At 32.6% G+C, this 20,813-nt stretch overlaps 1 protein-coding gene across 4 annotated transcripts in view; it reads right to left on the bottom strand.

Annotated features, from left to right (window-relative positions):
- MIPOL1 (mirror-image polydactyly 1) overlaps positions 1-20,813 on the bottom strand; it is a 306,644-nt gene that overhangs the window by 243,847 nt on the left and 41,984 nt on the right. For all 4 annotated transcript variants that reach the window (XM_045848602.1, XM_045848604.1, XM_045848603.1 and 1 more), the window contains exons 2-3: positions 13,184-13,320; positions 12,509-12,587 (exon numbers count right to left, since the gene is read on the bottom strand). In XM_045848602.1, coding sequence (XP_045704558.1) covers positions 12,509-12,587; positions 13,184-13,204 — 100 coding nt within the window. In that variant the 5' untranslated portion in view covers positions 13,205-13,320. The remainder of the gene's footprint in view (positions 1-12,508; positions 12,588-13,183; positions 13,321-20,813) is intronic.

Raw genomic sequence — 20,813 nt, 5'->3', positions numbered from 1 at the left:
AAAAAGAATTACATAATGACATATAAACATATAAGTAAAAAGATGCAACAAAAAGTGAAGTTATGAGTCTGTTTTACACATTAGTCAATTAGACAAATGTTTAAAAGAACACATTCACTTTTGATTAAAACTCTCATCAGTAGGCAGATGAAAGCTTAAAACTAAAACTATTCTATTGATTTCTCTCTTGTAAGTTTTAAAATGGAAACTCTATCACTTTCTTTAGTAATTTGCTTCTAATCAATGTCACTGTTAATTGTTTCATCATTAAGATTATTACTACTTAATTTCATTTCTCCATTTATTTAGAGAATAAATTAGCAATCTCTTCATAATTCATAAGTGTATGAGGTTTTTCTTTCCTAGAGTTAACAGTAAAATTTTTTATGACGACTACCAGTCCCTTTATTTATCTGCTTTTCTACAGGCACACTGTATTATTTGGACATAAGAATTTGACCACTTCAAACCAAATATATTCCCCAATTTTTGCTATTACTATGCTACCACTGCCATGTAAACTTATCCTGTGGCCATCTGAAAATGATGTTATAGAGAATACTGCTAGGTATTCCTCAATGGCACCTACAGCTACTGCTAGAGACAGTTTATTCATTTAGACAAAATGGGTGGATTTAGTGAAGATATTTTTTGGAATCGATACTTAACACATGTGCCTAGGTAGGCCACAACATATGCTTTGAAAACTGCGTATCTCTCTAGTGTCCTCCAAGCTGTTTCTAATGGGCCATTTTCATGATCTAACAAACTCTCTCTTTACTTCTGGAGGTATCAGTATTGCCAACTACCTTACAGCCTTGTTATTCAATTCTCAATTTCTTGGTCTAGAAAATTAGCAGTATTATACCTTTCCATATTTTAGGAACAAAAGCTTTAGGATCCCTTTTGAGTTCAATTCTCCAGACAATTATACATTAGTCAATGTATAATATACTCAGTTGAATTGACTGCTACCCAAGAAATCATGACTTGTGACCAAAAGTAACTGTTATTTCACAACTACTATACAGAAGTGAGGAGGTGGCTAGAATCAAATAGGGATTCTTAGAGGCTGGGAAATTCTATTCTGTCTGGCTTTGTAAATAGTTTGTGACAACTGGTATCTGTGTAAACGGATTTGATGGTCCCCTGACGGGGGGGTCAATGCTGTTTACAGAGCTGTTTCTTCAGAGTGGTTGAGCTAGAATTGTCTCTAGGGATCTTCTAGGGTTACTCAGAATAGCAAAGTCCCAGCTACCTGAGAGCTCACTTGTAAAAAGAGAAAGAGGAACAGAAGTACTATAGGCAAGGACATTTAAATAACTAGTCAAGTGCATTTAAATGAATAGATCTCTTGCTCCTTCAGATGCAGGTGCTATTCAGAGAAATTTGTATCTAAAATGAACCATAAAGGAGGCAATTTGTTAATGTGCTTTCTGACATTTGCTAACACAATTGATTAACACTTCCTTAAACTTTTTTTTGAAAGATTACAAATATAAAAAGAACGAAAACCCTGTTTATTGCTTCTTTCTTTTGTATATTGTCCATCACCAAATTATGTAAGAACATCAAAATTATATAAAATATTTTTACTAGTAAGTAGGTATAAATGTGATGCAATAGTGGGATTACTATAACAAATCCATATTTAAATAAAAGATGTCTTTTCCTCAATGGTTAAGATTTTTCTAAATGAATATTAGTTTCAACATAATCAGAGCAACAGTATCAGTTAGTGGCTCCTAATAACTTCTACCAATTCCTTAAATAAATGTAGGTTATCTATCAATATGTATGTGTGTACAGATACTGCTTATTTCTTCTACTAAATATCTAACTATTTGTTTCTTTTTTGTGGGAGGGAGGTTTTGCTTTACATATAGGCATATATGAGTTTTTTCCCCCAAAATATAAAAAAGACATCAGAAACTTCTGCCACATCACAGTGATCCTACCTAATATAGTGTGTACAAGAGAAAAGTTGAGAACTTCCAACTAGAACACTGGTGTATTTAGATCTTCCAAGCAGAACCACAGTGCATAGGCTCTGAAGATGGACTTCAGGGTTTTATTTGTTTGTTTGTTTGTTGGGGGGGGTATTTTTTATTCTTTATTTTAATTGTTGTTCAAGTACAGTTTTCTGCCCTTTATTCTGGCTCTACCACGTAGCTGTATGACTTTTAGAAAATTATTTAACCTCTCATCAACTTCCCCATCAATAAAAAGTATATAATATAGCAACCACTTCAAAAGGTTATGAGGATTATTTAAATCACATAATCTTAGAAAAGTGTCAGAACAGAATTCACACTCAATAAATGTTATTATTATCTGTGAAAATCTGTTTTGCTAAGAGGAAAATACTTATTAAAATATAGTAAGAGTATGTAATAAGATATAATAAGAAAAATTTCTTATTAAAACATCAGAAGACATGGACATGGAAAATGCTACCTCATTCAATGAGAGAAACATAATAAATAGAAACACTTAATAAGGTTAAAACCTGTAATTAATAAACAGTGGTTTAATAAAGTTTATATCTGATTATAAAACAAATAAATTACAGAAATAATAGGACTTCAAAACTTTAAAATCCTGAGATTACCAGAAGATCCTGAAAAAATATACAATCCCACTGATACAAAATTAATAGTATAATTCTGTAAATTCAGTCCCAAATCAGGCAAATACGAAATGCAAATAGCATGTTTCTGAGACACAATTTGAGCACTCACTCTACTGGCACATGATATTAGATATAATAAGAATCACAGCTAGTAGATCACAGTTGCTTACTATTCACAAATTTTAATTTAGGAATCATAGGAAATTAGGTAACTTTTGGATTCTTGACTTAAAAAATGCAAACTTATTATCTAGAAACTGTATACTCTGCATATTCTCTCAGGGGTTTAAAAAATATTTTTTTTGTTTTGAACAGCCATAAGAAAAAAAAGTTCATTTTCATTGGTGTACATACTCATTTCCAACATTTCAAGTGCTCAAAACTACATGGAGCCATTGGCTGCCATGCTGGAAAGCACAGCTGGATGTGGCTGTAAGATATTGAAATAAGGTTTTATAAAAGGTGTATAAAGCTGGAATACCATGAAACCTGTCAGTATCACAAAATCACTTGGACATGAGGGCAAGATATTTAAAATGAACTACATCTTTTACATTCTTATGCATGGTTGTATATCTAGATAAACATGTCAAAATGAGTGGTAATGAAGTCATTTAATCCTTTATTAAGATAATTCAATGACTCAGAATATCATGTTAAAAAATTCTCTACTGGTTAGTCATGGAAATTACTGAAATTTGGTTACTTGTTTCATTATAACAAGGCTACTTGAAGTGGTGTCATTGCACCAAATTTTTTAAAGTTTTTGTTTCAATGAATCTCAAATAGTTATGAACACATCAATATTCATTCATTTTATAGCAAAAAAGGTCAGATTTCTGTGTAAAAACTAAGTGCACTGTAATGTTTCAGCTTTTAAATTTTAACATCTTTCCTTCTAGGCCATGAACACAGTATAATAATGTAATCTCCTAAAGCTTAGGCTACCTAATTAACTTATTAACATATCACATAAAATAAAGCTTTGTAAAACTTTCATCACCCTATTCAAAATATAACAAATATTATTTAGGCTAAAATGATTGTGACAACTATCCTAAAACCTGAATACCTAACACAGTAATCTTTATTCTTGTTGTCCTCTAGTGATCTTAACTATTTGGCTACTTACTATATATTCCTAACCTTTTCAGCCTTTCTCAATTTTTCTTACTATAAGAATAATTTGTATAAAGCCATTAAAAATATAAATGAACTAGGTAAATCTTAAATTTCTACAACTTCAAGTAAAATAGGATTCATAATTATATAAGTTTTAAGTATGAACACATACCAACTGCTCATGTATTCAACAATTTCATAAATCATTTACAGAAGGCAATCTTTCCAGTAACAAGTAAAAAGAGAAAAAAACAGATTTTCTTTATATCTGCCTTTCATTTCTCTACAAGCACTTTTAGATTTGTAAAACAAAATAGAAGAATCACCAGGCAGACACTAAGGGGAAATCACTGAAACACAGTTAGTTCTAATGGATGAATGATTGTGTTTGGTCTTTTGAAACTTTGAAGTATAGGTAAGTCTTGATCACACAAATTAATAAATCCTAAAGCTGGAGTTAACAATAACCATTACACCCAAATTCTGCAGCTTAGCCCAGCCAATTTTTCAAAAGGTCAGGTTGTGAACTGGAGAAGATCAGGGAGGTCCACCGCATAGCTTTGTTGCCAGGCATCTCTCGTCTGGATTGTTGCAGGCATTTATTAGTATTCGTCAGCAGACTCAACAGAGCAAACAAGAAATTCAAGCACGAATAATAAAATGAAATGCTGCTATATAACCCTTTGTCATTCAGCAAATATGGGACTTTTTAGCTACATTGTTCCTAAACCTGGGTTACTACTTTAATTTTTCTCCACAGTGCTGCCTGAATGAGTATGCATGTGTGTTAAATGCAGAGCTCCCCTAACAACTGCAGGACTGCCATTTAATCTGTTGGTAGATGGACCATTTCCTGTGGGAACCCTAGCTATGATTTCCAGATCCACCAAATAAATCTCAGATTAAGATTCCAAATGAAACCTGCCTTTGGCAGATAAAAAAATGTCAAGATGGATATAAACAGTAAAATTATAAATTATCTAGGTGTTGCATGACAAACCAATGTTCAATTTTTTTTGTTGACATGCACCCAGATATCAAAACTATATGAGACATTCATCAAATGTCACACTTTTACAATATTGGAGGCATCATTAAAACTGTTTGACTAAGGACCTCAAAGTGTTTAAGCAGTAGCTCGAAAGTATATTTGTGCAAAGTAGAAGAATAAATTTACATATCAGCAGCAGCTCATAAGGGATGGGTAAATATTCTGTTTATCTCTCATTGTAATTCAGGTTACTTTAAATACAAGGTTTTAGGAAATCATTATACTTTATATGGCATCATTACATAACTTTCTATGCAAATGATGTGTGCTTTATTTGAATTCACTTCTTTTTCTGGAAAGAAAAAGCATAAAAGGTAAAATTCACATTTCATTAATCAACTCTGCCTACTCTAACAATGTTGTATTAGTCAATTACAATATAGCATCATTAGCTCCTTGTTAGTATTTTTAACTTTTTAAAAAAGCATTAAATTCCTGGGACAGAAAAACAGTTTGAGAAAAATGTCTATTTGTTTTCTTTAAAATAATGTGTTTATTTCAAATGACTCAGGAGAGGGGCAGAGACTTTAAAAAAAGAAAGGTAATAAAGGACCAATACAGAGCATCTCAGAGAGCAAATGGCCTATTAAAAATGCAGAGGAAGTCTCTGATTCTAGACTCTACTGCATTCTCAGGAGATCGAGGACTGCATTTTTTAATGAAAATTTTTGTTTTGTCTTTGCTCTTCTTACCTGGACTAATGCAGTCTTGTCCCCGCTTAAACTCTATACTAGTTGCTTATAAATACAGGCAATGAAGGTTTCTGAAAGGAAACAATTAGATTTGCTGAGCTGAAATCATTCGTTTTCTAACTTTCAACTCTTAAAAGCAATTGGGGAAACGACTTCACTGACTCCAAATTTTGCAACATATTTAAAATAAAAATACATTCGAATTGCAAATTCTTTACATTAATCTACAGAAAGAATACAGATATTTTACATTCCATACTCAAAAGTTAGAAGTTATACAAAAGCCTGAATCCATAAGGACTACATATTTGTTCTGTCTTTCCTATCACATTTCCCCCAATACCTGTGTTGTTCAAGCAAACTAATGCTGAATAAACCCTACCTATCCCAATTTGTAAGGAATCAACATTAACCTGAAAATCTTGAACACTGAGGGGAGGGGCATAAAAGATAGGATACTAATGAAGTAAATAAGGATATCTCATGCTTGACTTTGATTATATTTCTATACTAAAAATGTATAAAATTAACAAATATTACTATACCTTAGAGTATATCAATTACCACAGGTATAGCCAATGAAACTATTAAGAAGGAGAATTTTTAATTAAAAATATTAAATTTGCAAAAACTAACACTATTTCTACAAGTATAATTTTATCAATATCAACTGGTTATTTTGAACTTTTTACCCGCTAGCATCCTGAATTTAAAGTATCAAAAAGTTTCAATGTGTAAAGGCTAGAATCACTCAAAAAATAAAAATGAAAGTCAAAATAAAATTTCTAAAATGATTACTTTTTGCCATACATTGTCAGCACAGTTTTACCATTTGCTGAAAGATTATCACTTTTACCCAAAAGCTACAGATAAGAATATTTTTAATTCAATCATTTAGAATACAAAAGTCTATGAAACCAACTTCAAAATTTTGTAGTCTGAATTATTCCATTTCCTTTTCTATAAAACCCAAGAAAAAAATCAAAACACAAGACAAAGAAAAACTATCTAAAACTTTTCCCCAAAAGATGAAAATATTGTCCTACATGGTAAGTTTTTATTAACACACACACACACACACCCACATACATACTGGGAATATCTGGTAACTCCCCCTAAGTACTTTATTCAACTATTAAATTTATTTAAAAACTAAAGTAGTGAATAAATGCAGTAAATACAGTCACATCAGTCCTACCTACTCTACAGCTAGTCAACATGGACCATCTGTGTAAATGGCCATAAATTCGGTCTACATGTGTGTATCAATTCAGATCTGCAAATCAAGAAAATGCCGATGTACACTCAGGACTTTATAGTAACATAGTAACCATACTAAAATTGACATATATAGTCACTATGGAGAGCACAACACTCACCTCAAATAAACTGAAATTCTAATTTCTAGAAAACTGAAGATCCAATGTTATATCAACATTTGTATTGTAAACACATGTTCCATGAAGTTCTCTGGCACAAAGTTCTCAATCAGAAGGGAATGACGACTTTTATCAAAGAGCTCAGAAAGGATAAAGAATTTAAAACACAGCAAAAACTTTTGAGAAATCCATGTAGTATTTTTTCTATTTCAAAAAAATTCGTATTTTTGTGGCCACAAAAAAATTTGAAAGAGTTTGCATACTGAAAGTAAAGTTGGATTTCCATAAATCAAAGAAAAAGTCACAGGTTGTACAAGGAGAAGCTCATATCGATAGTATAGAAATAGGGGAGAAGTGGTTCTATTAAAAATGAGTTTGCCATTTTTCATTTTTCTTGTTCTCCTTAGCAATGATTATTTTTACAAAATAATAAAGCAAGAAAGGTAGAGTAAGAATTCTACATGAATATAGACTGACTTCATTTAAAACACTCTAAATTTAATGAAAAGAAATAAGGATTCCTATCATCTCACAAACATTTCCCCTACTAAGGATTTATGGGCAGGTTCGTCAAGTGCAGCGACGGCCCCACGGCAGTGGGGATGTGGAGTGGGGAGGCTGCATGTGAAGTTAAGGAGTTGGGTGTGTGACAGGTGGGAACTCTGTACTCTTCACTTAATTTTGCTGTGAACTTAAAACTGCTCTATAAATAAAGTCTATTTTAAAAACTGCCAAACATATAATTTTGGCATATATTTACAAATGTGATTTGTGTAAGAAATGACAAATCTCAAAATACAGTTCATAACAAACCTTACAGCCAGTTAGAAAACTAAGTTGCCCTTGCAAACATTTGTTTTTTCATTCCCCTTTCCTACTGAGGCCAAGAGTAGTATCAGAATCACTCATATCAAACTTAAAAATAAAGACACTTAGAATTCCATTTACTTTAATAAATTTATTTAAAGTAAGAGAATTTTTATAAATAAAACAATATAACCTAAAACATTCTTTTAAAAGTTGCCTTGGCCTTTCCTCTCGAAATGCATTGATCCTTGCTGGCCACCTGCTAGTAGTCCTAAAACCACTCTCTCAAATATTCCACATGAAATATTCAGTCATATATAAGAAGCTCCCAAGTACTTTATTAAGTTAGACACTATGGAGATGAATGGTAAATTTAATGAGACCCCTGAAAAGTTATTTTTTAACTCCTCTATGGCATATGGAAAATTTTTAAAATGCATCCTTAAATTCACTTGCCCAAAGGAAAAGGTCTGAAGATTTTTATTGCAGTTGGGATTTCAATACAAGTAAAATTAGATTTTGCCCTAAATAAATATTATTGATTTTATAGCCTATTGTATTAAATATAAATACACTATATATGAGCTATCCTACTTTGAAAAAAATCAAGTTTCTGATAATGGTCTGTGAGCATTATATTTGAAGAGAACAGACTTCTTACAAAACTAATAATAACTATTTCAAATACTGTTATTTATGTTTCCTAATACTTTTAAAACTTTTTTTATATACCTACTTTCACAATGGGATGAAATAACAATGACAAAACCCCCACCATTTATTTAGGCCCTGTAAAAAATGCCAACAATCTTTTCTTTTTCATCTGTAAAAACCATTATCAGTCCTGGCCGACATTTAAAAGCATGCTAGATGCTTTCCTACAGATGTCTTCTTTTATAAAATGCTTGCAAATCATGAAATAGTTTTAGATATAATTCAATTACAGAGCAACAGCTGGAGAGAAGGTAAAAAGAACACAGACTTTGAGAAGACAGAAAGATAAATGAAGCAGTGACAGGAGAGACTGACAGTGGCACACAAGTTGCAAATGCCAAGCAGAAACACACAGTATTCTGACTCAATGAGAAACTGATAAGGCACTTACCAAGTTACCTTTTGCTGCATTTTGGTTTTAGTTATTTATTCTGTATGGCAGAAAAACCATAAGAATTATGACTATAAAAGGTAATTCCTTTTATAACTAAAAGAACTAGCAATTCTAAAATAAAGAAGACATTTGCTTTTTACCTAAATTGAGCAAGGTAAGATTTTTTTGATATTTGCTAGCCTCCAATAAAACACATGTAAAGACTCAATGAATATAAGCAGTTCTAGAGGTAGTTTTTCATCTCAAATTACAAATGAGTATGATTTAGAATCATGCTTACTTTTTAAACTTAACAGAAAATAGTATTAAAATTATTATATTTAAATTGAGATAATACTTAAGTGAAAATAACTACTCTGTAACATAAAATACATATTAAATGTAAGTTACTAAAATAAAAAACCTAAAAATAACTTTGAAGAAATCATAATATTGAAAGGTTTTTGTCTAAAAACCTTTGTTCAAGCTGTACAATTCTTACCTTCAATTGGCAAGAAATATTTAAAGTAGAGCAGACAATTATTTAATTTGGGTAGGCATAGTAACCTTTTTTAACCTTTCTTAGGGAACACTGACCCCTAAAGGTTCTAAACTTAAATATGTTTTATAATATTCTATATTTAACTAGCACCCAGACCTCATATTTACCTATATTACTGTAGGTATGTATACTTATGGCATACACATTTCTTCATAAGTAATATGCAAGCTATCTGCAATGGATTGTTGTGTACTATAGAACACTCAACTATGTTTCTACTAATTTAAGAAAACACCCCCAGATTTAATATCAAAAACATGTACAAAGTTTTTATACTATTTTAATTAATTACTCATAAAAAATTTTTGACTTCCACACCTTTTTCTTATACAGTTAAATAAATAAGTAAAAGCTAAATAGGGCTAAACAACCAACCACATAACAAATCATTCTTTCTAAAGGCTGACTTTACATATATACTTTATGACCTCCCACTTTTTTTCTTAAAAAGCAGGAAAAAATAATCCTGAAAGAAAAAATTTTCACAAAAAGACAAAACAGCATTTACTTCTTAAGAAGCAGGAAGATGTTACTAATGCTCACTTGGCAACACACATTTATTCATTCACTCACATGCTGCTTCCATCAGCTGAAAATTTCCATCATTCAGGTTTGTTTGTTTAACCACTTAAAGAAACCTGCACGTGTTTTGTAGATGTCTTCACCCATCCAACCTACCCAGCTCATCTTTGCATTTTCCAAACTATCTTTAATGACAAAACCAAAGAAAAACATAAATCATCCTATCTGTTACCATTATATACCTCATCAATTCTTTGGTTTCCAATATTTCAGCAATGTTTTTACAGCAAAGCTAGGAAAAGAATAACCACTTTAGCACTTCTTATAATGAAATTTGTAAGATGGCACAAAAGCATATTCATGTAATATAAGTTTTTAATTTAGCTCAATTTTACAAAAATAAAATAACATTAAATGAAATAACAATGAGAGCAGACTTGAACATTTTGCATAAGAGCATCTTGAAGCAGTTGTGTTTTACGATAAACCCCATGACCCCTGACCTCAAGGAAATGACCATGTTAAACTTCACTAGTTTGAACACACGAGTTACCACTATACTCAAAAGATATTACATTTACCTGTTTAATTTTATTTCTTAATACTGTTTCATTACAGGCCCTTTGTAAAATATGTAATTGTCTTATTCCTATCTCAAATGTCAAAAATGCCTACAAAAATGAAAATTTTCCTAATGATGTTTTAGTCACATCTGCTGTGGACTGTTTGGTGCAAACTATGCAGCCATGTCTTTAGCCCTAAAACCATCCTTTTCCTAAGGGTCCTAGGGCTTCAGCACCTCCCTTCCTTTGCATCTTTCTGGCTTATTCTACATTTATGAGAAGAATTTCCTCCATAGCCTCTCTCCCCCTAGATATATTAAAAATAATTCCTTTGGCTTAAAGGTCTATTTGTCTATAATTTGCACAACATGACTTTTCACAGCAACATGACCTCCGAATAGGGAATGTAAGTAACAGGGACATCATTATTTACTTCCTCTTTTCTTATTTTGTACATAAATTGAGTAAAGTGCTTTGAGCTCTTCAAAAGAAGGCTGTTTGCTTGTTTACTTGCATGAATGAATAAAAAGAGCTATAACAAATTAGTTCCCAGCTTCACACCTTTGTACCCTTATCACAAACTTGAATATAAAGACAGTAGACCAAAATTAAGTGTCACGAAGTCCATTTACTAAGATTTAATTTTATATTAAAAACTTTTAACTACCTAACTTGATATTACCTTATACACAATTCAGTTATTGGGATTCTAATCTCCTAACAAGTAGCCTAAAATCACAAGAAAAGTTGCTAATGGTAGATATAAACTACAAGAAAATTTGTAACAGTATATAAATCAAAAACAAATGTAGAAATCAGAAAAAGGGATATTCAAATCCCCTAGAATGGCCTTTAACTTTCTGAAAAAGAACTGAAAATCAACTGTTACATTGATATGTGAAAAGAATCCCCGTTAGGAAAGGGGAGTCAAAACTGAGAGAGAGAGAGGTATGTGTAATGTGTTGGTAATAATCTTATTTTTTAAAATTCAAATAAGAGGAAATAAAAACAATGTACATAAGGTTTAAGCTTTGGAGTACATGTAACACTATATTCAGCATCCATTTTGCAAGGATTCCAGATTTGCAGCATTTTACTGTGAGAGACCTCAATTAAAAACCTAATATTTAAAAAACCTCTCTCAATGGCTCTATTTTGCTCTACAGACAGACAGAGGTGCCCTTTTTACCTCTTCTTCTCTCCCTCTCTTTTTCAGGCCATCTCCAGTCTGTCTTTCAGAATGAGTTTCTGTGCCTGACTGTTCCCTCCCTCTGCGCATACATGTGTGCATCTTTTTCTCTCTGTCTCGCCCCTTGTCTCTGTCTCTGTCTTGGAGTATCTTTCTCTTTCTTTGCCTGCACACCTCTGCCTGTCTCTGCTGCTCCCATTCTCTCTGGCCCCTCTGACTCCATCCTTCTGTGGCTGTTTCTTTCTGGGTGTGCACATGTCTCTACATGGGTCTATGCATCTGTATGTGTCTTGGTCTGTTTCTCTGTTTGTATGTGTATACGTTGGCCTCTCTCTGTGTAAATGTGTCTATCTTCTGTGTCTCTTGCCTCTGTGGATGTCTTTTCCTGAGTGCGTCTTTGTGTATACAGATGCCTCTCTCTCTCCTTCTTTCTCTCATTGTATGTCTCTGTCTCTATTGCCTCTTACTTTGGTTTCTCTGAGTCTGAATGTGTGTGTTTTTGTGAGTATATCCATACACACGTCTTTCTGTCTTCCTACTTGAGTGTAGTGTCTCCCTTGCAGTGTCTGCATCTCTGTGTAGTTCTCTGAGTGCACCTTACTTTACACATCTCTCCCCCAGTCAGTCTCAATCTCTACTACTGTGTGTGTCTGTATGTTTCTTTCTCTTTCCTTGTGTGTCTGTCTCCCTCTTTTTCTCTCAATATCTCTTCCTCTGTGTGTATCTCTTTGTGTCTCTTTTGCAGTATGTGGGTCTCTTCGTGTGTGCCTCTGTCTTTGTGTGGGTGCGTATGTGTTTGTCTGCCCCTGTCTAATATATTGGTTAGAACAAACATACTTCATTCAGTGCCTTGAACTAGCACAACACCTGGGGTTTGGTATTAATACCTTAAAAGTCCTTACCTTTTGACCAGTCCTCCATTTGTACTTCTGTTCTTGTTTGCTCTGGCAATGTCTCTGGGTTTTGCTCCAAGATTTGAAGCTAAAATAAAGCCAAGTCTAGATAAATAAACTTAAAACAATATATCAGAACACACCTAAGCCTTACCTTTATTTAACAGAGAATTTACAGGATAAATGGTTTTCTAAAACATTTAAAATGGGACAATTAACTGAGCATTTCAACAGGTAAAATTAAATCTTTTTTCTCAGAAAAGTTCTTTCCTTCACATTTATAGTGTAGTAGATGCAGTTCAGGTCAAGCTTCTACACATGTTTGCTCATTTGATTAGAGAACCATTTAATTTATTTAACTTAAGTCTTCTTCAATTATAACTTCAATAATATAACAAAAATAAAATTTCTAGTCTATTTGTCACACACTTCATACCAAAAATATCAAATTTATTTATTTAAATTTACAATGTACATTTTCATATAACATATGTTATACTCGTAAAAGTATAATGAAAGTATAATTGATACTGCTTTTCAATTTTTAAAAAAAAACATAAAGAGTATCATTAACTTCTGGAATTGTGAGCATTTCTCTCTTGCATTTGATTTCAAGATAAACATGACAAAAGCTATGCAAGTATTTTTTGTGCATGCTTTTAGGCAGAACGAAATTAGATTTACCTCACAGCTAGAACTCTGCATTCTTTAAAAAGTCCTCAAATAAAGCTGTAGTAAGCTTCTCCTTTTCCAATTTTCTCTAAATATGTTGATCTGGAGTTGGCAATCGTTTCTAAGTTCCTCATTTACTTTTGGATTAGCTGAAAATATAGGAAGTTATTAATATCAAAGAAATATGTTCGAGTCAATGAAGCCATTTCCCTACATATTGCCCAAAAAGGTTAATAATAATTGCAGTCTTTTAATAAGAGATTCATATAGCAAGACATGTAGAAAATACAGTCTTTAATAACCTCTGGAGTATTTTAAAACATGTCTTACAGGCCTTAATGTACTTAGTAATATACTATTTAAAACCATAATTTTATCCCTCTGTAATATACAGTCACTCTTCCTCATCATTTACCCAGCTAATGAATGCCAGCAATTAGTAAAATGTAATCCCATTGCACAATCATTTTAATGCTTTTAGCACTCAGAAAAGTAAACACCAAATTAATACTGCTCAAGCCATATCAGATCCTAGTTGGAAGCAAGCAATTATAGTTCAGCTCCTCAGGTGTAATTAAATGATTGGAATGATTTAGTTCCATAAATGCAAGTTAATTCATAAGCAAGCAACAAATATACTGGGAGTAATTACAAGAAACATTGACAGTCTAAGCAGGGCTAATTCTTTTCATGAAGCTGACATAGAAAAATGCTGCCCTCTGCTGGCCATATGAGTGAATATCTCAGAGCGGAAAACAAAATCATCCCCTTGCCCAAAACCTAATTTTTAAAAAGCCACTAGGAGAAATAATAATGGCCAATGTATCATTTTGATTTAACTCCTTATACAAAAAATTAATGTATCTATTATACTGTGATAATTTCTACACATCCTTATAATTAAAACTTTTTCCAATCAAACTCTAAATACGAACTGTAAAACATACCAGGGTATTCCTGTATAACTAATGAACCTAATCATTCATATGTAACATGACAGATTGCCAATGAAACTTCTAGTACCCATCTGGACTGCCAGGCCAATGCCTATATTTTCTTACTGGTGAACCCTAAGGGCACTGCTACAGAGAATAACCAAACTATGCTTTTATAAGTACTAAAATTCTCAAGAAAAATAATCTCTGAAAAGTATAAAACAAAATGTTCCTTATTGTGACTGTACATAATGATCTAAAATTATTTTTAATGAACTTCAGTAATAAAAAACTGTAACACTAGTATGATGTCATTATAAGCATATTTCAAACCATAAGGAAAAGCCATCCCCAACATTTTACTTTATTAGGCTAAAATAGAGAACAAATTCACTAGTATACTACTGAGATGGTTCTTAACTAAACTTACTAAACTTTAAGAAGCTCACTTATGATACGTTTAAGTTATGCTGTAACCAGTAAGTCTGAGTTAGTATTTGTAGTACTAACAACCAGAATCACCCCTTGACTTTCTGCAAAATTGAACATATTCTCAAATATTACTAATAACACAACAAATGCTTAATTCTCCAATTAATGCAAATAGTACTTGCAGAAGACAATGTTTCATATTACTAATATTTGGGGGGAGGGAGGGAACATTACTGCCCTTCTGATATGCTTTCTACTGCACTAAAATAACCATATTCTAAGTCACATCCTATGTAAATTATACAAATAAATCAAAATATTAAAAAATCCTCCCACTAAGTTTAAAATGTACAGCACACTTGCTTTGCCCTTGATGTCACAGTCTTATTTTTCAATTCATATCTTGTACACTGTAAGTTAATTGCTTTTGGAATGTACTTATTATTCATGTAAAAATTAATGTGCCAATGTGTTTAAATCCTATTAAATGACCATTCGTGCATCTTTCTTCTTTAAGTACCAATGAAATCTGTCAAAAGACATCAATGCAAAATGATCTTAAAGAAAGTTCTAATAGAGATTTTTTTGTGCTAACACAAGATTTTCATATTCACTAACTTAAATTCCATTAATTTTTTAAGCTACTTTTAATAAATTCACCCAGAAAAATTTTTAGGCTCTGTAGTCTGTCATTTGTGTTCCAGCTGACATTATGAATATTAATAACAGTGTTATCCTGATTAAATAGGCTTCATATGAAATCCCCGTGAATCCTATAGCTCAGACATCTCATTTTTCCAACTCTTTATGAATTTGGATTCTAACATTAAACTGGAAAAATCTTAAAAAACAGACTTAATGGCACATTTGCATATTGTCAAGCAAAAACTAGATGTTCTAATGAATCAAGTAATTACAACTTATGTATCTACATACTGTAAAAGGAATAGAAGATTTCTGTAAACATGCAACATATTTTACACTTCTATTCATTTTAGAACAAAGGATTGAGGCTAATAAAATACTTATTCATTTTGTTACACTCAAAGGTTTGATATCAATAACTTGTTTTAATAAAAAATTACATATCTGCATTTAAACTAGTGGGATGATTTGATAGTAAACATCGAATAAATTAAGCTTTCTTAATTAAAATGCTAACTTACTACAGCACAGACAAAATAAAAGTTAATTGCTTTACCATGATTAATGTACCAGGTTCAAGTAACAAAGTAAAATTGATTTGCAAGTAAAGTTTGTTTATAAGCTGTTGCAGAAAAAAAATTATCCATGTTAAAAAAGGAAAGAATATCTTTAACATAATAGACATATCATATTAGCATCTATTAAATTAAAATCTTCTCCATCACAGATTCCTGACCTCAACCCAAATCGTTTTTAATTCTCTAAGGAAGTGAGTCTTGTACGTAGGAAAAAAAGAAAAAATAATTATTAAGGAAACCGCATACTCCCTTCTCTGTGTAAGTACATGAGAATATGAATATATCTACCAAAATTTGGTCACTTCATCTTGTCAAAAAAATGTAGATTGACAAATTTTAAACAAAACTCTCTATACTCTCAACGTGACTTGACTCTCCCAGTTAACTTAGCAGTAAAACACGACATGAAACAAAATTTGTTCTTAGACCAAGTCTAAAATTTCAAATTTCCCTAAAAATGTATATGTGATTCCCGCCATTTAGCATTCAAAATAAAATGCCTTTTTGATAAGAGGCATTCAAAAATGGGATTTCATTCCCCAATGTAACAACATTCAGGATCTTTTAAAATTTATTTTAAGTATGAGATGCCATTCCTACCTCCTTCCACAAAGCCACATTATGGTGGCAAAGGTTTTTGGCTGACTCTGATTCACGGCATTTTCTTTTCCTAATGCCTCCTTAATTTAATCACACATTTGTGCAAATTGAATCCAATAGTGTCAAACTAAAAATCATTTATAATACTGCCTCATATCCAACCATAACTCTTAAAACTTCCAAATTTCTTATTTCCTAGATTGGGAAATGTTGATAATTTCTGCATGAATAATTTCTTTAATGAAATTATTTCATTAAAAGGCCAAAGGGGAGGCAAATATTTTATCACACAACATAAACCAATCTATAGATATGTTCTACTAATGGATTTTCATCTTAATAGACAAAAGTCTCTGAAACATTCACAATCCTTGGCACATTCTCTCCCCCAAAGAATCCTACTCACTGTGCCCCCATATCACAGCCCAAACTCCAGACAATCCCAGCTCCTTGGAGCCAGGGAAAGCAAGAAGAGGTGTAGAGAGAGAGGATAAGGGATAAGAGTGGCCCCACACCTCAACTCTCAATTTTAACTACATATACTATTTGATCCCTCAGTCCCACTATTAAAAATATTTAGAAAAGTATGCACAACATATTTAACACACAAAGATACGCATTAAAGCAGTATTTACCCTGCTCTAGTAATACTGAACATTTTTCTGTTCACTGAACTCACTAAGCATTTTTCTTGCCTTAGAACTTTTATACTTACTATTCCTTCTGCCCAAAATCATCTTTTCTAGATGTGTAAACTATTTTTCTCGTTTTAGGTCTTGCTCAAAAATGATCTCTTCAAAAATGTTTTGCCTGGCCATCCCATTAAAGTAGAAATTCCTTTCTCATCACATTATCTATGCTACTGCCTTCAGGAAACTAATTTTTTCCAAGTTTATTTCATTGTTTTTGATATATCTCAGCCAACCATGCACAAGCAATGTTACACGAAAGCAGGACCCTTGATCTTCTTCATCTGCATCCTTAGCAGAGTGTTTGGCCTACAACAAGTACTTAGTACGTATGTGCTGGACAGACAGTTACATGGACAGACAGATGACTAGGAACAAAAAACAGGCCTAACATAAATGTTCATCAATAGAAAACCAGTCAAATAAAATGTAAGAAATGCAAGAAATATACACTATGTGTGGAAGATTCTTTCAATAAGCATTTGTTAAGCACCAATATATTACTTGTCAGACACTATTATAGGAGCCTGAGAGAAAATGGTGAATAAGACAAATGAATTTCTTACCCAAAATACGTCTTTCAGCAAAACAATATAGGCAAATAATATGGATAAATTGGAAATGGAAAAAAGTAAAATTATACTTACATGTGCATACATGATTGAACAGTATTTTTACTGAGAACAATACTTTGGAAACTATTACCAGTGGTTACTATGAAGAAACAGCCTAAAACATGAGGTGGAGTGACAGAATGTGGAAACGAAACATCTCTATTTCAGCTTATATATATCATCATAATTTGACTTTTTTAAACCATGTATTGTTTTTAACTTAATAATTAAGTATTTATTAATAACTTTGGAATTGAGCAGGAAGCCAATTACATCTGAGAGATCCAAAATGAACAAAAGGAAGTAATCTATGACTCTCCTGAAACCCTGAAAAATTATTATTGTCTAACCTTTCATATTTATACTTTGTATGGCTGTTTCCTTGCTTACTTGCTTTAAGTACAGGGAAAAGTTCAAATTAAACTAATATATGGCAGGAATTTTTTGAAATAGAAGTTAAAAATGACTGAATTTCCTGAGAGCTAAGGAAATAGTTCTTAAAGAAATCACTTTTTTTGTTGTTCAATTGGGGATTATTTATAACAGTCTTAGTGTTCAGGATTCCAATGTTTAAAAGCTTCTAACATAGTAAGTTTTTCTGTGTTATGACACTAGTGCATGTTTGTCACAGAGAGTTCCCCTATGCTTTAGTAATCAAAAAATTACTATCAAAAAACGTTTTCCTTCCCCATCACTGAAGTTCAGAGGGACATCAAATTAAGAGGAAACAGTATTTAGTGTTTAAAATGCATGGCTTTTACAAAACAATATGCAATATACCCCTTGGAATACTGCAACAATTTTCAGTGCCAGTTACAAATGACACTTTGAGGATGAATATGGCATTGCACAGTCTACTGAGATATTTTTTTAAAGTAACACTTTAAAACTAGTATTATTTTCAAAGAGTTATTAGATACATGAGTTTCTAAAATGTCTTTAAATATTTTGCCCTAGGCCAAGCTAAACTAAATCACTTAATCTAGCACAGAACAAAATATAAAAACAAAGTCAGTTTATAGAATAGTTTCTCTAGGGAACAAACAGCCTGTTTTCTTAAGAGTCATGTGGGCGCCAAGTTCTGAAGCAACGACATACACTCCTTCCCCACAAAGGCTCGCATTGAAGTTCTCGGTAAATAAAAATAAAAAAGTATTAGAGAAAGCTAAGTGGGTATGTAATGACAACCTGTATGAGTGATAGTTTAAAATAAAATCAGACAACAGCAATCAGAAAATGTCAATCTCAAATAAGGTAAAAATCATATATGGTCTTAATACATCATACATCATATTGAACACTATCAGATTTTATCAACAAGCATATATCTGAACATTAATATATTCTAATAAAAAGTTATACTTTTCATTTTGAACATCTGATAGCAACTCACACATTACATAATTAATACAATATGTATACAATCTGCTAAGATTAAAGTATCTAACCTTTCCTGTGCATTTTACTTTTACATGTAATGATAAAACAACTTCTTGGTTGCAAAACATAATTACTAGAAACAAAATCTTTAAAGCAAGTAAAATAAATGTTAGGCTTACAGCTCTAATTTCTTACTCAACACAAAGAAAAGTCAGAGTCATCAGCCTCAGTTATCTGAGGAACTACAAAAGCTTGTAATTTCTTTCTTATTGAAAATTATTTATTTACTTATTTATTTTAGAGAAAGAGTAAGGGAGGGAGAGAAATATCCATCAGTTGCTTCTCACATGCACCTGACAAGGACTAAACCCACCACCCAAGCTTATGCCCTGACCGGGAATTGAACCAATGAGCCTCAGCTTGGTAGGACAATGCCCAACCAACTGAGTCACATGATGAGGGCAAAAGCTTCATGAATGTTTTCTATTTGAAAACAAGCTAAATGAAAACTATTTAATACTATGTTCCTAAAACACATATTCTTTAATTAAGGTAGAAAGGTACAGTATGAAAAGGAAAAATATTTGAAGCCAAAATATATAGAGAAATTTCCTTCAATAAACACTTTTATTCTTCTTGTATTTAAAATTATAATTTCAGAGCTTCTGGCCAAGATGGAGGTGTAGGTAGATACACTTTGCCTCTTCACACAACCAAAAGAAGGATAACAACCAACTTAAAAACAAAAAAACAACCAAAACTGCCAGATAATCTAACTGTATGTAAGCCTGACAAGCAAGGAATTAAAGAAACATTCATCCAGATTGGTGGGAGGAGCTGAGGGGCAGAGACGTGAAGCTGGAGGGCAAGGACACGTGACAAGGCCCCGGCTGGTAGACTGGGGCAGGTGAGGCGGTGGCTGGTAAACATGGGCGGTCCCACATTTATATGCGATAAGCTGGGAGGAATAGATGGGGAGTGAGAGAGACCCCAAAATCCAGAGTTCCAGCATGGAAAACCAAAGCTGCAAAATCTCTGGCTATAAAAATCTGTGGGGGTTTTGGTGGCAGGAGAAGCTCCCAGTCTCATGGGAGAGTCCGTTTCAGAGACCCACAAGATCCTAGAACATACACAACATGCCCACCTGGGAATCAGCACCTGAAAGGACACAATCTACTTGTGGGAAGCAGGGAAGCGACTGAGTGCTGAGCAAGAGCCAAAGAAGTCATATTGTTCCAGCTCTGACCCCTCCCCCGCACACAGCACCACAATGCAGCCACATGGGTTGCGCTGCCCTAGTGAATACCTAAGCCTCAGCCCCTTACAATGTACCAGGTGTGCTGGGACAAAGAAATGTGGTGCAAATGAAAGAACAGATCAAAACTCCAGAAAAAGAACTAAGCAACGAAGGGATAGCCAACCTATGAAATGCACAGTTCAAAACAGTGGCAATCAAGATGCTCACAGAAATGACTGAGTATGTTTGTAAAATAAAGGAAGAAGTGAAAGCTAGCAAAGTGAAATAAAGAAAAATATACAGGGAACCAACAAGGAAGGGAAGGAAACCGTATTCAAATCAACAATTTGGAACAGAAGGAATAGATAAACATTTCAACTGGAATACAATGAAGAAAAAAAATTCAAAAAAATGAATAGAGGCTTAGAAACCTCTGGGACAACTTTAAACATTCCAACATGTGAACCATAGAAGTGTCAGGAGAAGAGCAAGATCAAGAAATTGAAAACTTATTGAAAAAAATAATGAAGGA

This window comes from Phyllostomus hastatus, unplaced genomic scaffold (genome assembly GCF_019186645.2).
Source record: "Phyllostomus hastatus isolate PE091 unplaced genomic scaffold, TTU_PhHast_1.1 phas_contig_62, whole genome shotgun sequence".
Classification (NCBI taxonomy): domain Eukaryota; kingdom Metazoa; phylum Chordata; class Mammalia; order Chiroptera; family Phyllostomidae; genus Phyllostomus; species Phyllostomus hastatus.
The sequence above is the reverse complement of the archived record's forward strand: the minus strand, read 5'-3'. Positions and strand labels throughout refer to the sequence as shown.